Source organism: Fonsecaea nubica (genome assembly GCF_001646965.1).
Source record: "Fonsecaea nubica strain CBS 269.64 chromosome Unknown Scaff51, whole genome shotgun sequence".
Taxonomy (NCBI): domain Eukaryota; kingdom Fungi; phylum Ascomycota; class Eurotiomycetes; order Chaetothyriales; family Herpotrichiellaceae; genus Fonsecaea; species Fonsecaea nubica.
In genome coordinates this window covers 206,045-221,336 of record NW_019173724.1, presented here as the reverse complement: position 1 = coordinate 221,336, position 15,292 = coordinate 206,045, and the positions used below count along the sequence as shown (strand labels likewise).

At 52.1% G+C, this 15,292-nt stretch overlaps 7 protein-coding genes across 7 annotated transcripts; 2 read left to right on the top strand and 5 right to left on the bottom strand.

Annotated features, from left to right (window-relative positions):
* Window positions 1-1,238: 1,238 nt before the first annotated feature.
* Window positions 1,239-2,255, bottom strand: AYO20_07408 (hypothetical protein; the record flags this gene model as incomplete). Its single annotated transcript, XM_022645694.1, has 1 exon — window positions 1,239-2,255. The coding sequence occupies one exon, from the start codon at window positions 2,253-2,255 to the stop codon at window positions 1,239-1,241; it is 1,017 nt and encodes a 338-aa protein (XP_022498409.1).
* A 1,677-nt stretch (window positions 2,256-3,932) lies between these two features.
* Window positions 3,933-4,916, top strand: AYO20_07407 (hypothetical protein; the record flags this gene model as incomplete). Its single annotated transcript, XM_022645693.1, has 2 exons — window positions 3,933-3,990; window positions 4,057-4,916. The coding sequence occupies 2 exons, from the start codon at window positions 3,933-3,935 to the stop codon at window positions 4,914-4,916; spliced, it is 918 nt and encodes a 305-aa protein (XP_022498408.1).
* Window positions 4,917-6,214: 1,298 nt separating this feature from the next.
* Window positions 6,215-7,466, top strand: AYO20_07406 (hypothetical protein; the record flags this gene model as incomplete). Its single annotated transcript, XM_022645692.1, has 3 exons — window positions 6,215-6,280; window positions 6,376-6,660; window positions 6,735-7,466. 3 exons carry the CDS (start codon window positions 6,215-6,217, stop codon window positions 7,464-7,466), a joined length of 1,083 nt encoding a protein of 360 aa, XP_022498407.1.
* A 483-nt stretch (window positions 7,467-7,949) lies between these two features.
* Window positions 7,950-9,907, bottom strand: AYO20_07405 (hypothetical protein; the record flags this gene model as incomplete). Its single annotated transcript, XM_022645691.1, has 4 exons — window positions 7,950-8,639; window positions 8,732-9,089; window positions 9,276-9,670; window positions 9,722-9,907. The coding sequence occupies 4 exons, from the start codon at window positions 9,905-9,907 to the stop codon at window positions 7,950-7,952; spliced, it is 1,629 nt and encodes a 542-aa protein (XP_022498406.1).
* A 1,270-nt stretch (window positions 9,908-11,177) lies between these two features.
* On the bottom strand, window positions 11,178-11,957 carry AYO20_07404 (hypothetical protein; the record flags this gene model as incomplete). Its single annotated transcript, XM_022645690.1, has 1 exon — window positions 11,178-11,957. One exon carries the CDS (start codon window positions 11,955-11,957, stop codon window positions 11,178-11,180), a length of 780 nt encoding a protein of 259 aa, XP_022498405.1.
* Window positions 11,958-12,759: 802 nt separating this feature from the next.
* Window positions 12,760-13,571, bottom strand: AYO20_07403 (hypothetical protein; the record flags this gene model as incomplete). Its single annotated transcript, XM_022645689.1, has 2 exons — window positions 12,760-13,488; window positions 13,566-13,571. The coding sequence occupies 2 exons, from the start codon at window positions 13,569-13,571 to the stop codon at window positions 12,760-12,762; spliced, it is 735 nt and encodes a 244-aa protein (XP_022498404.1).
* Window positions 13,572-14,204: 633 nt separating this feature from the next.
* Window positions 14,205-15,257, bottom strand: AYO20_07402 (hypothetical protein; the record flags this gene model as incomplete). Its single annotated transcript, XM_022645688.1, has 1 exon — window positions 14,205-15,257. One exon carries the CDS (start codon window positions 15,255-15,257, stop codon window positions 14,205-14,207), a length of 1,053 nt encoding a protein of 350 aa, XP_022498403.1.
* Window positions 15,258-15,292: the final 35 nt, after the last annotated feature.

Sequence of the window (15,292 nt, the reverse complement as noted above, 5' to 3'; positions counted from 1 at the left end):
GGGCACAGCTAGAGTGAAACTGGGTGTGTGTTGGGTAGTGTAGGATGTGTATAAAGGAAGGGGGTTTGGGGGTTAGGGGGGTTTCCTGAAGGGGTGAAAGTTGGGGTGAAAAAAAGCCAGCATGGTGGCTTCGCCCAGGGCAGATGCTGAATGGGCCTAAGGTATGCTTTGTAACGAGCGAGCTCGACCTTACCGCTTGGTCCGGCACTGGAGCGCTGCTATGTATGTAGATAAAGAAATTCAGGGTTGATACATATCAGACGAGAAAGTACCGGAAGTTCTATCCGCCTCATAAGAAATCGCTCCCCTTGAAATCCTCGTTTATCATGTATCATGATGAGGGATGAGTGTCATGGATTGGAACCCCTCTTGTTCAAGCACCAAAAGTCTGGCTAATCCGAAATAGTCCCTCATTGGCTCCGTGGCCCACGAAAAGGAGGTTTGCCATTGGAGAAGCTTGGAGCTTGTCTGGTATTGAGAAACCCCGGCCAGTGGAAACTTACTACATGCAGGGTCTTGCCGGGTTTCTCTGGCTGGTGTTCACCACTACTTTCACTTTCCGAGTGCTTGCCTCGCCCATGTCCACGGTATGGATGGTGGCATGCACAGTCCTTTCTTTTCCGTCCGTTAGTGCAGAAGTGGTCGCAAACAGAGCCCAGTTCTGGAGAGATCCTTGTTACACGCCGATCGGGCCGACGGCCGTCCTCTCGGGAGATAAAAGTCGGTGAAATGGAGGTCTTTTTCTAGTGGTTTTTATGCTCCTTGGGTTTGCCATGACTTTGTATAGCTGATATCTTAGTAGCAAGCGTTGGGGCGAGACTGGATATTTGATAGTGAGATTCTACGGGTAGGAGACATCGTGATATAAGAAAGTGTTTCCTATCCAGAATCCTGTAACTCTTGTGATTCAGTTCTTGTCGTGTGAAACTGTAAACTGCGAATTTTTATGTCATGTCAAGTTCATATCTGAGTGCTTGTCGCTGATTGATCTCCTCTGATCATCGGGTAACTCATTGTCGCTTGCGTGAACCCAAGGAAGAAATCGTCACTTCCAGGCTCCAGTGAACGCTCAGGTGCCTTTGTCTATCGCTTGCTATTCCATACAACGGAGAAAGCATCCCCGAAGAAACAAATGAACGAAAAGATCCCCCACAGGTTGAAAGGCCGTCATGTGTGCCAGATTCCACAGATGAAACCCACGCGTTGAGGAGGTGGCAGAATACCGAAAGCTCCAAGGTCTACCACTTGATGACCTTCTTCGGGAAGAATTCGTCAATCAGCTCGAGGTAGTAAGGCTGCAAAGACACGTTAGAACACGCAGCGACAGAAAACAGGGGTGACATTACCTTGAGCTTCTCCACGCTGGGTCTCTCGTCGCTCTTGCTGTACAGATCGTACGGGTTGAACTTCTTAACAGCCTTGAGCATCTCGTGATCCTTCTCATTCATGAACTCTCGGTACGCGCCTTGTTGGTGCCACGGGTAGAAGCTGTGGTAGCGGATCATGGCCAATGCCTCGTCAGGAAGCGTCGATTGATCTTTGACCACATGGTAAAGGTACTCATCGTGGCCCCAGGACAGCATGATGTTGTCGAGGCCACAGCCAGGTGAGTAGATGCCCTCTTTGGTGCCGTAGATGGGGTGCTCAAAGTCGGGGTTGGCGCTGAATGACTTGTTGCCGTAGATGATGCGGTCGTCGAAAGCACAGCCCACGGGAAAAGTATCTCCAACAACGTCCCACTGACCTTGTGCATCGAAGAAGAACAAGAGTTTTCCAAGATCGTGGATCAGACCGGTGAGCTGCATCCAGCGTGGCCGCCCATCGCGACGCATGGCCTCAGCAGATTGCAGGAGATGTTCGATTTGTCCAAGCTCCGTGTCGGGATCAGACTCATCGATGAGGGTGTTGAGACGCTCCATGGCTTCCCAGATAGACATCTCGGCGCGGGTTTTGGCGTGGAAGTTGTGGCGAGCTTGGAGGTTGTATGCAACTGTCTGCTTGGTATGTTGCTCGAGGTAGAAGTTCTTGACCCGGTCACATGCAGTTTCATACTGGCGAAACTGCGTCTTGTCTTTGTCGGCGTCAAACTTGGAGCCCTCATTTTCCTCTGTTGCATGCTGCTGGTTTCGGAGAGCTTGATCCGCTGCAATGTCTGCTTGTTCAATCTCGTCGCACAGGGCTTCAAAAGCTAGGCCGTCCCGGTCGTGGTGGAAGGATGGAGGATGAGAAGCCTGGTCAAGAAGAATAGCAGGCATTTTGACGTGTACATGTAGCACAAGTCGCCGTGTATAAAAATATCGTTAGAGCTCGGTTGTTTTTGACGTTGAATTGTATATTGACAGAATGACAAGTTGCAAAGTAGAAGAAGGATGCTGGATTATATAGTCGCTGGATGCAATGTTTGGCAGCGTTTGTCGATTGTCACTTGTTTGTCACTCATTCAAACGGACGACATGAATAGAGTGAATACAGAGAAAGGTCAGCTTCCAACACAAGATCTGAGGTTAATATAGATCGCGCCATTCAATCAGAACTTGGTTTAGTGATGCATGGAGTGCATTCCGCAGGGGAATGCCGGATTCGTTGTCTAATGGTCCCGCAAATGATTCACTCATTGAGATAAAATTCGAGAGGACCCTGAATCCACACGAAGCCATGACCTTCATGCTGGTCGCGATAATCCACAGCGAGGCGACGTGGTAGCCCTGCTCAGTGCTGAAAGTTGCCAAATTTGGACGCTGGAGGCGAGGTGGCCAGACGCTGACGGGGCTTGGAGGAGACGCTAGCCTAATCATCGACAGCGGGCCGGAGCACTTGATTCCTTTGATCATGAGAGTCATGGAGATGCTTGCGCGGCGAACCTCTCGAGTGGACGATATCCTGGCAGCCTGGCCATCTGGTTGAGGCGTTACGAACAAGTGTAATCATCTTTCCGTCGTCGTGACTCGGTCTCCCCGGCACAAGAGCCTCTTTCGTGGTCGCCACCCCCCCAGTCCAGGGGGAAAGGGAGAACTTTAGTAAAGTCGGTGAGAGAAAAAGCAGGAGGTCAAGAAAAATGATATATCACAAAGTCAAAATATGTCAAGAAGCAAAGTTACACAGCATGAGAGGGAGTGCAGGTGGCCGGGGCCATCGACAACCCCGGGGATGGAGGCTTGACAGTAGTGCTCATGCTGTGTGACAGGCCATCATCCTCGAATGCATAGGCGGGAGTAGGGGTCGTTTCGAAAATACAGCTGAGCCCGATGATCACCACACCAGCCCACATGGAACCTCAGTGCAACATGCTCTTTATTTTCCTGAAACACAAAGCTCAGAATAACAGAGGACGAGGAGTAGTTAGAGAAGGAATTCTGAATGCTGAGAATCAGGCAGGTGGGTCCGGGCAGATTTTCCCTGTTGAGTTTGAGGAGGAAAGACGGCGAGGCTGAAGGATGACGATGGTGGGGAAAGGGGGAGGGGAAGAGGGTCTCCACTCGGGGCTATTGGCCAGAAGCTTGTCCCACTATCGAAGAGGATCCGTTGCTCGTTATATCAGATGCTACCTAGCATTCCCAATCAGCTGTCCGGCATTTGACTGGAATGACTCGCATGACGCTGATGGAGTTTTTCAGTGAGAATAGCAAGGAATAACACGACGTCCACTTTTACACAGAGAAGGTTCTGAATTCAAAGTCACGTGGACAAGAACAACGATATCCCACGTGCAACCGCCTTGGCAGTTCGCCTCGGTGGGACAATAGCCCGAGACTGCGGGGCATGACCTCATCCCGGTTCGGGAATATTGCGCCGGCTATATGATATTTTCCTTCGCCTAAATCCCAATACACCATATCTCAACAGCAAAGAGATGTTGTCGTCGCTTGCAACATATTCGCAAATGCACACTTCTCACAGAAAACAATAACATACATCACATCTCATTTGATACGATGGTTGACGTACCGCTCAAGCTCAACACTGGAGCCACCATTCCTGCCTTGGGTCTGGGTATGTTATGTTCCCTCTCCTTCGCTAACCAATTCCCGAAAAAGACACCAGCTAACAGGGGTGTAGGCACATGGCAGAGTCCAGAAGGCCAGGTTCGTGCGGCCGTTGCACACGCGATCAAGTCAGGTTACCGCCACATCGACTGCGCCTATGTCTACGGGAACGAAAAGGAAGTGGGCGAGGGGATCAAGGAGGGGCTCGCTGCTGCGGGCATTCCCAGGAGTGACCTGTTCATTACGACCAAACTGTGGTGCACCTATCACACGAGGGTGGAGCAGAACTTGGACATAAGCTTGAAGTTGCTGGGTCTCGACTACGTGGACCTTTATCTCATACACTGGCCCGTGGCCATGAACCCCAACGGTAATGACGAGAAATTCCCCAAACTGCCCGATGGATCCAGGGACCTGCTTCGCGACCGATCCCACGTCGACACGTACAAGGACATGGAGAAGTTGCTCAAGACGGGAAAGACTAAGGCGATTGGCGTGGCCAACTACTCAAAGCGATATCTCGAGGAGCTGCTTCCCCACGTCGAGGTGGTCCCGGCCACGAACCAAATCGAGAACCACCCACTCCTTCCCCAGCAAGAGATTGTGGACTACTGCAAAGAGAAAGGCATCCTCATCACCGCGTACAGCCCGCTGGGTAGCACGGGGAGTCCCTTGATGAAGGACCCACATGTGGTCAAGCTGGCCGAGCAGAAGGGAGTCACACCAGGCTGCATCCTCCTGAGTTACCATGTCGCCAGAGGCAGTTCTGTGCTCGCCAAGTCGGTCACACCTTCTCGCATTGACGAGAACAAGAAAATCGTCTCCCTGTCGGACGGCGACCTTGCCTCTCTGGCCGAAATCTCCAAGACCGGCGTCACCCGCTTTGTCTATCCCGCGTTCGGCGTCGACTTTGGCTTCCCGGACAAGCAATAGAGAGCTCTGTTGGCTGAGGAGGATTCTGGCGTTCAAATAGACCTCCAACACTTTCTCATCATTAGTGGCATAGCGAGTGAGAGAAGTACTGACACAGGACCAGAAAGGTTTTTGGGTGTCTAGCACTTGTACGCACTTATGGATAGATGGCCATGGCATTAGTGATTTCGCAGGGCAACAGCAACAACTCAACCCTTCCAAAATGTTGTTGTGAACCAAACTAGACATTCCTCTTTTCTCTCCCGGATTAGCATGAAGATAGTATTTCCCCCAGATTTCGCCGAGTATGTCGTTTCCCAGGATTTACAAGTCCGCCCCCAATCGCTTGCTGAATACCTCGTACGTTCTCCTTGTCCCCTTTTCAAGCTGCTAAGAAAGCCCACTTTCGCATTCTCGCCAAAATACGATGTCCACAAATGACAGAATGCACAAGACTGCATTCACCTCAAACCCAGAGAAGTTGAGCAAGCAAAACTTCAAACTCGATCGGCAGGGCGGTCTGGCCCAAGCTTGTCGGGTATGCTGAACAAAACGGAAGCCCAACCGACGCTGACGCCGACACCGACACCGACGCCGTGTTCTATTTTGCCGACCTTTTTTCTGGCTTCTTTAATTTCCTTGGGATCCCCCCGGACCCCCGGACCTTTGGGCCTCCCGTAGTCTGGACCCTGCGTCGCCCAAGCGAACTAGGAGCGGATAGACATTGCCGGCCAAGTGTCAGTGGGGGAGGGGGGTGGACACGTTATTCTTGATGTCTGGCTGGATTGCCTTCTTCCACCACTACCACCAGCAGTAGCAGTAGACCCAATCTATGCATTACACTGCACTGCACTGCACGACAATGCAGAGCAAGAGAATCCCCGTTCTGCATCGAAGCGGGTCTTGTCAATGAATGTAATTTTGAGTTGCCGGAGCGTACCACGCACGCATACGCATCGAGTGGCCTACAGGTCACAGGTTGTGGCCTGTCTTGGGTTGATGATCTGTGCTTGCTGCTAAGTACTTGTACATATATAGATACATATCTACCAGAACATATCAAAAACTGAATAAATCCCCCCAGGACGCCCGCCCCCCTCCCCCCTTCATTCAGCCTATTCACGGCGAGGATAATAAGTGATCCATCCTGCAATCCCGCCGAAAACCTTCATTACCGCACATTGCACAGTCGGTCACGCGAGCACGCGAGCACGGAAGATAGGTATCCTATAAGTTTTCCTCCATCGCGGCTTGATCTCGGGCAGCAGTTCTCGACATAGAACCCCTTCATCGAGAATACGACTTCTGTACTGTCAACAATGGGGTCGCACGCAGGAAAAAGTGGCAAGATGCTCAACATTGCAGTGGCTGGTTTGGGCCGGATGGTGAGCGGTTTTTCGGAACTTCTTCCCCTCTAAATTCAGTCATATGAGCAGCATACTCTCCACATCGATATGCTGATCGTTCTCTGCTCCAACAGGGCAAGCGCCACGTCGCAACACTCCTCAATCGTGTCGCCCGCGCCCGAGTTGTCGCGGTCTGCAGCGCAGCTCCCCATGAGACGGAATGGGCACGCGGGAATCAAGACTACATCGACTTCGACATCGAGGTGTACGACAGCTACGATGACATGTTGAACCACCAGGGTCTGCAAGCCGTCTGGATCTCGACCAGCACCGATGTTCACGCCAGCCACACGATCAAGGCTATCGAAAAGGGCTTGCACGTCCTGTGCGAGAAGCCGTTAAGCACAGATCTTGACGAAGTACGTCCCGGCTCCTCCACGGTGATCCTAATCCCTGCTCTGTGCCGTATTGACTCCCCCTTGACCCAGTACAGGTTTCGGCTGCCATCGCCGCCGCAGAATCCCGGCCCGACCTGAAAGTGATGGCAGGATTCTCGCGGCGCTTCGACGCCTCCTACCGGGACGCATACCAAAAGGTCAAATCTAACACCATCGGCGAGCCGTACCTAGTCCGCAGCAACACTTGCGACCTGCTGGACGAGACGGGGTTCTTTGTCGCCTACGCGAAGCGCAACGGTGGCATCTTCGTCGACTGCACGATCCACGACATCGATCTCGCGCTATGGTTCATGGACAGTCCTGCGCCAAAGTCCTGCTTCGCCGTGGGCACGTTGAAGCACCATCCAGAACTGGCCGAGAGCCACGATGTGGACAATGGGGTCGGTGTTGTAGAGTTTTATGGCGGAAGGATCGCGTACTTCCACGCCTCGCGCACCCAGGCTCATGGCCACGACGTCTGCACTGAAATCAGTGGCACCCAAGGTAAGGTCATGGTCAACGTCATCCCCAAAGCCAACAACGTGGTCGTCGCGGACAGGACGGGCATGCGACACGAGGTCCAGCCCGAATACTGGCAGCGCTTCGAGGACGCCTTTGCAACCGAGGCTCAGGAGTTTGTCGCCGCCGTGCTCGAGGATAAGAAGGTGCCAGTGTCTTTGGAGACCGGGTTCCTCGTCATGAAGATCGGGCGCGCGTTACAGGAGAGTCTGATGACAGGAAAAGTGATCAAGTTTGATGAACAGGGCGAGAGAATCGAGGATAGTTAGGGATCTGGAGATCATTGACGCGTGAGAGGGCGTGGAGGTGTATAGGCTTGACATACCGGCGGTCAGCCTCGAGGTAACCGCGTCTGGAGGTCCCATGTCTTCCCATGGTACATGGAAGAGCTATTGAGCGATGTAAACGAAAGAAGACGCTGTGCCGACCACCATGCCTAGATCAACACTCGCTGTGAGGTCATCACGACACAATTCTGGATGCTCAAGACGGGCCACCTACTGTGCATCGTGACTACAATTGACGATGGGCGCAGGGAGGGGAAAGTTGATGTGCATGAATCATGCTTAATGCTCATTGGCTATCTCTTTTCTCTGTGCATGACTAGTTGGCTTGGCGCCAAGCTCCTCCCTGAACTCTCTGAAAACACCACAGCAAAGGTCACTTCACCCTCATTTTTGAGGGACATTCTCGCTCACACGGCTCTCACACGCACAGATCTCTGCTGCGTTCCCATATCCACGACAGACAACCTATCTCCTGGCAGGTTTCTTGTATCCTGCCGATCGCACAGCAGGAGTTCGGACATACACCTCCTCCACGTAGTTGGGGTCGTTGCTGCGGATCCCCGCCCTCATGCGGCGACGGGCGTTGATCTGCTTGCGATCTGTTCCCTGGTATGTGGTGTCTTGCCCCTTTGCAATCCACCAAGACTCTGGATGCGGCTCGTACACATCTCTCAAGTGACGGAATTCCTCTCTGTTCATCTTGGCCCTGGAAACCCCGTGGACGTTCTCGACGTGGAGGAAATAGCCTGAGGTGTTCTGGAAGGCGTGGAAGCAGTTCAAGTTGGGGCCTGGACACATGTAAGGGTCGGTGCAGTCGAGTAGAGATGGTAGGCGGCGAGTCCACTTGGGAGCGTCAGCATCTTGGTTGCTTTGCTGCAAGGCACCTTGGTCCTGAGTACGTTGACCGCTTCTGGTGAGGAACGGGCCAGCTGCGCTGGTCGTGGCAGGCATGCTAGTGTCGACGCGTGGACCATATCCCTGGTGCTTCTTCAATTTCTTGAGTGGTGCTGGAGATTCGTTGTCGCCATTGCCAGACTCAGCATTATGGTTTTCGTCATCCAATTTGCGCTTTCTAACACGCGGTGTCTCAACATTTTCCTCGTCATCATTGGTCGGAGTATTGCGGGGACCAGCCTTGATCGCGCGGTTAACTGCCTGGATTCATCTGTTAGCAAAGGATGACAATAACATGGTGAGATGATAGTGACTGTCGCAGCAGAGAAAATGTTTTGCGGAGAAGAACTCACCGGAAGAGCAGGAGTGTCCATGGTGGTACGAACAAGACCGTCGTTTTGAGCAACACGAGTCAAAACATCCTTGTCAGATCGAACAACTGGTTTCGGCTTGAGAACCGGAAGCTTGGGTCGACCATGAAGGCCAGTGGAGAGATCAGCTGTGTCTTTGCGCATGTTTCTTACTTCTTCGGCAGCTTTCACGAAGTCGTTTACTCTGTTGATGAATCTGTATTCAGACAGTCTGGGACGAGGAGTGAAGGGTGCATGTTGTGCTGACAGAGAGTTATTTTCAACAATTTGAGGAACCGGATTAACAGCGCCAAGGACTGGAAGATCAACTGCTGCACCCATAACAAAGTCGCGGGTCAAGCTGTCGAGGTCAGGCAGTTCCCCTTCAAGCCCTTCGACCACGTACGGGTTGAAGTGAATTGTGTTTCTTGCCGACTCAAGTGGCTTTGAGGCAACATTTGACGCTGATTCAAACCCAGGTGGAAAAACAGATGGATCTGGAGCAACAAAGAGTCAGTGGCCTGTAACGCGTCAACAAGGTATGTACTTGCCGTTCTGCCAGGAGGTTGAGTTGAGCCCGTTGGCATCGTTGGCATTGTTGGCATCGCTGGCATCGTTGCGGTGCATGTTGCCGAAGTTGTCGAACTGAGTGCCAACGGCATTCAAGTCTCTGTCATCTGCAACGCCCGTACTGACGGGGCCACTGGCACCTTCCAAGTCGAAGAAGGCGTCGAAGCCAACAAATGTGGTATCAAGATTGAGGGATGGAAGGTCTGCGGTCATGTGACCTGTGGCAGCAACACTGCCAGCAAGATCATGGAAATCATTGCCAGCGAGGTCAAACCCATGGTCGATGTTGTCAGTGGCTGCAAACCCATGGAAGTCATCAGCCGTGCTCTCGAGAAACTCAGTAAAGGAGAAGTCGGGTTGAATGTTGTCATTCTAGAGACTTGTCAGCAACAGTGTCCAGGAGACTGGGGCATCTCTGCTTACGAGGTCATTTTGGAGCAACGCGGACAGATGAGCAAACTCTTCGTCGACAGCGTCACCTTGAGCGGGACCGATCACGGCTGGGGCTTGACCAGTCGCCGGCGCTGGCGCAGCGTTGCTGATGAGACGCGGGTCCAGGAACTCAATCTCATTCGCCGGTGGTGGCTGGAAATGTCTCGGCGGCGCCATATTCGGCAGGTAGGAGATTCAGCCTCGCGCGACGCAGGACAGATGCTTGACAAGTGGTGATGATTACCGTGACAAGAAGCGCGACAAAGAAAAGATGGTGTTACAAGAAAAGGTCGACACACGGAAAGGTATTGATGAAAGGTGAAGTGAGGGAGTTTGGAAGGAATTCAGTTGACGCTTTTGTTGTGCGAAAGTGTTCTGGCGCTGTGAGTGAAATATCGCGCTAGCGAGCCACACGGTGTGGTATAAAGATCCGGCGGTGCAAATGGACCATGATTACATTGCAGAGGCCGGTCTTGCGGTTGAGACTGTGTGTGCTCTCTGTGGCCGTCGAGGCAGTCTATGGCCTCGTGTCTACGTCCTGTGAGCTTGGGGACTATCCCCAATTGCACCACCCGCCCTAGTCTTGCACTACCAGTCCAGATCAACAATCCTCGTTGTCGAGAGGCTCACTTTTCTTCTGCGCTGCTCTGAGAACGCTTGTGGTCGAGGCAAGGCCGATACCGCAGGCACCTGAAGACAGGGAATGGACGAGAAGGCAAAGGGACAAAGACTCCAGCCATTCATTCACTACTTATGGCATTGAACACACAGGCATCACCCCGGACAACAGGCTCGCTACACTGCACAGGGTACTCAGCACTGACATCACTTCACAGCCTTGCACGTTACTTGCAGCGGACATAAACAACACAATCCTGCGCCACGGTCACAGTCACCAGAAGAAGTCCACTTCACTACTACACAGCAGTTTAATCTCAAGCATAAAAGGGGGAATAGCGAGCAAGTGGGCTCTGAATTTCGTGCTTTCAGCCACTACTGGTCCAATAGCAAGAGGGGGATTTTATGCTCCAATTTACATACATGGTATTTGGGTCTTTTCGGGCGAGAGAAATTTGGCGCCACTCAGTGGCATACGATGTTTGGGCAAACACCAGTTGAGAGACCGCATGGGTATTTGAGCAAGAGAGGGATGTCCAGGAAGAAAGAAAAAAGAAAAAGAAGAAAAAAAAGGAAACACGAAAGGAGTTTGGTGTGTCAACATGACTTTGTCTAGGAAGCCCTCTCTGCAGGAGGCGCCATATCGATCGATATCCTTCCTCTATCTGATTCTTGATCTGCATTCTGTCATTCTGCAAGACTTCCACCCTCGGAGGAGCCCTGAATACTTGTCGATTTGAAGGTTGAGACCAGCGTGCCAGCCCTGTCACGTGCGAAAATACCAGCCACTCCCTGCACAATTGAAAAGTTTGACACATGTCGGCCCCGTTTACTGCGTGCCTAAGCTGCCACTACCTTGCTCGTCTTTCACAGGGGGATCGTCAAGATTGGGAACCACAAGCTGGCTCAGGATAATGTCAAAGTCTGCCCCCGCCATTTCTGCCGTGTAGTCGCCGAAAATTCCGTCCAAAATCTCGTTCGATGCTAGAGTTGGTCCTTGGATGTCGCTGGAAGTTGGAATTTCGCTGACGTCGTCTCTCGTTAACACGTCGGTCATCTCAGGCACATCCTTGTACCCTTTTTGATGGGAAATCGACCCAGCAAAGCGCTTGATCTCTGCGATGGCGACAGGGTCCGGGATTGGAGATAGCGAGGCCGGGTCGAGAGTCACCAGCGAGCCGTACGAATGCGGAAGCGGTGCGTCGAGAGTGCGAGCCAGCGGTGTCAGTGTCGGTGTCAGTGTTGGTGTCGCCGTCGCCGCGCGATGGAAAAGAGTAGGGCACGATAATAACAAGTGTTGCCTGATCAAGGGCGACTGAGTCCTCAGCAAGCCCGCCTTCGGGTGGTGTAGAGGCATGGGCATGTGTATCTTCATGTTGAAAGGCGACTCATGTTCGTATTGCTGAGGTGAAGGGCTGGATTTGGTTGCAAGCACCGACCGTTTTGGATCCTCTAGATCCTCTGGAAACTCTAGATACTCCTGATGCTCTGGATACTCTGGGTATTCTGGATACTCTGGGTACTCTGGAAACTCTGCTGCAGTTGTGAAGACGAACTCCTCGACGTAATTTGAGTAGGATCGCTTTTGTCCCCGAGGAGATCGATCCATTTTCTCTCAAATACGAGATTTCGCCCCCTCCACCGAGACCACTCGGCTATCCCTTACTTTGGAATTTGGGGGCTCGCCTGGTTTGATTCGCGTTGGTTGAGTGGTGGTGGTGGAGTTGGACTCTTGTGGTTGGAGTGATCTGGTTGGTTGGGTAGTTTGGTATGCAAGGGGTTTTTGGGACCAAGTTTGACTTGATACAACGCAAGGGAGACTGGGAGGGAGAGAAAGAGAGAGGGATGAGAGAACCTCGTCTGCCTAATGTGTTCAATCTTTGAAAGGGTGACAACGAGACTCATATTTTCATCGGGCAGAGGAGAGTCAGTTACAGCAAGTGCGGTGTTTATAAGTAATGTGACATGCAAGTTCAGTTCCTCGCACCTGCGGCTGGCGGCTGGTTTCACGAACCAGCTGGCGCAAGGCAGAATCAATCACGGATATGCACATGTAAAAGCCCCTCTGAAGCTCTGCTTGAGACAAAGACAAAGACAAAGCGACAACGGACACTATGCACGATTATGGAGTGGATTTGTTTGCTAAGAGTCCAATGTTTGCACGAAGCAATCAAAGGAGAGAGTCGACATTGTCAAGCGCCTGTACTATTCTGGATCTGGTAATTCTGGGTGATGAGTGACAGTCTCAGCGTATCCCCATCGTTGTAGTGGGCGTGTATAGCACAGTGTTCCCCCAATGATGTTCATTCTGTTCGTCGTGTGCTCGTCCACCCCGTGTATTGTACTTGATACTCTTGTAACACCAGCAGCAGATGTGCCTTCAAAATGCAGCATTGGCCAGAAGCCTCAGATCACAGTTTAGCCTCGATCTCGGCCAACAACTTCTCGTACTCACTCCAATCCAACATGATGTCCTTGCACCCGGTCGCGAGCAGGTGGTTGGCCATCTCATGCTTCTGTCCTCTTGTGTGTGTAGAACCAACATATCCCAGGCATGGTATCTTCCCATTCACAGCCGCCAGCACCCCAGACTTGCTGTCCTCGGTAGTCAAGCATTCGTGTGCATTGGCTCCAAGCTGCTTGATGGCGTGGAGGTAGACGGCAGGATTTGGCTTGCTGGTTGGAGAAGGCAGCGAATCGGCAGCCGAGAAGATGTTGGCCGGGTGAAAGAACTTGTCGTGGCCGGCTTTGACAAGACACGCTTTGATGCGTCGAATGCTCGAGGAGGAAACGACGGCCAACTTGTATTTGCCCTGCGATCGGAGATTTTGGAGCATCTCAATCGACCCAGGGCACGCCGTGGCTTTCGCCTCGATATTTGCAATCACACGATCCTCTTCGAGCTTGATGTACCCTCGCAGTTCTTCGGGGTCTAGAGTGAAGCCGAGTTGTTGTTGCAGGACGGCCATGATGTTGCGAAAGTTGAGGCCGACAAACTGAGAGATCAGGTCTTCGGACGTATACCGAGTGGCAATGCCTTTCCTCTCCAGAATCTCGTTGACGATCTCACTGCAGACATCGAAAGCAATGTCCTCAGAAAGCACAAGGGTATTGTCACAGTCGAAAAGAAGGCATTTGATCTGTGAGTAGAGTGTTAGCACAGATCAGACAGCGCTCATGACAGAACCGTGACAAGGCACGACGGCTGTGAACTGACCGCCATGGCTTTCCCTTTGAAACGGTATACTTCCTGTGGACGTGTTCAGGTGTCGACTTGAGACAAATGGGAGGAATGAGTGACGGGAGAGAGCGACAGGCAGGGAATGGCCTTGCACAAGGAACGGTATGTAGAACAGAAGTCAAGAAGGCGTTTGAATAGGTAGATTGGCATTGTAAAGAGAGCCGCAGGCAGTTAATGGCAGTTCAGATGCCAAAAAGTCACGGGACCAGACCAAACGCAGTCAACCGACCTTCTCTTTGTGAAGGAAGTGGTTGAATGGAACAGGTTAGCGCGGATCGGATCATCGTATTGCCGGAGACGTTGTCGTTAGTGACTTGGGAGTACCTGCATAGCAGAAGGGAGGCCCATGATTCCAGGGGCTCGCAAGGCTGAGCAAGGCTGGGGCGTCCTGTTGAGCCAATTCGCAAGAGATGCTTGTGGCTCCTGGAGCCATCCGGCTAACTGAGAAAGGCTGGCCAGCCACGACACAGCAAAGATAGATGGATCCTGCCAACAACCCATGCATTTGTTCGATGCTCCAGCATTTCTTGCGCACCAACACGACCAAGTTTAGGTTATTTGGGTGAAGCATAGTCCTCATGGCCACTTGATGTTCGCTGAAATCAACTTGTTACATCAAGGATATGGGAGGACATCCTCCGGTCTGCCAACATCCTGAGGCAGTGGAACCATTTTGGTGAAGGGTTCCTCGGTATCGACCAGCTCCTCCATTGTCACGACCCCTATGCCATTTGGGTCGATCCTTTGTCGCTGTTGTCTCCATTCATGGTACATGTCCCACCACCATTGATGCGTGTCTCCATCTCTGCCAAGATGGCCGGCAAGACCATCCTGACTGAGCTGTCGTTCCCAAGGCTTGTCAACAATGTAATGGAGTATCACCAGCGTATCATCAGACCACATTCGAGGATGCCAATATCTCATAGTCTTGAGGGCATTGTATTTCCAGGATAGTGGATGCCACTTTCCACGAAAAAAATCGGCAAGGAAGTCCTGATCCGGGAATTGATAGTTCTTGAGCTCATCGCTGGAGTTGAAGAAACGAAGCATCCTGTCCCACAACTGTTCAGAGGGGTAGAAGAGAAACATGCCGCTGTTCAAGAGATGATATGTGGGTCGGCTTTCGAAGGTCATCGCTGGAGCTACCTCGTCGGGGAGGTTCAAGGGTGTATAGGCACAATTTCCCTTGTGCCACTCAGACGGAGCCCATGGATCGCTATCCAGGTTACACACGCAGGCGTGATTAGCTCCGATCCATTCTCGACCTGGTAAGCTGCATTCAAAGATGTCGTCGGGATTCTGGAAGATGGCCATATCGGCATCCAGAAAGACGGCCTCTGTAAAGCCTAGCTTGTAGATCTCGAAGGCTCGGAGTTTGGTAAATGTGTCTTTGAAACGTTCAGCCACACTGCCAGTGTTCTCCTGATCCTTCCTCGGCAGCAAGAGGGGAACTCGCTGCAGTTGTATTCGGCCAGAGCTCTTGGCTTCTTCTTGGAGGACGCTGAGAGCCTTATCCCCCAACGAGTCCGAGTACTGCACCAACAAAGGGTAACTGGACTTGTGCTGATCGAGAGTATGGGCCAAAACCACAACACCTGGTAGATACGATGGCTTTGTCACCAAGGTTACCCAGCACCGCTTTTCGGGAGAAACCGTCAGTATTGCCATTGTGAGAGCACTCGAATCAAACAATGCCCGGGAAA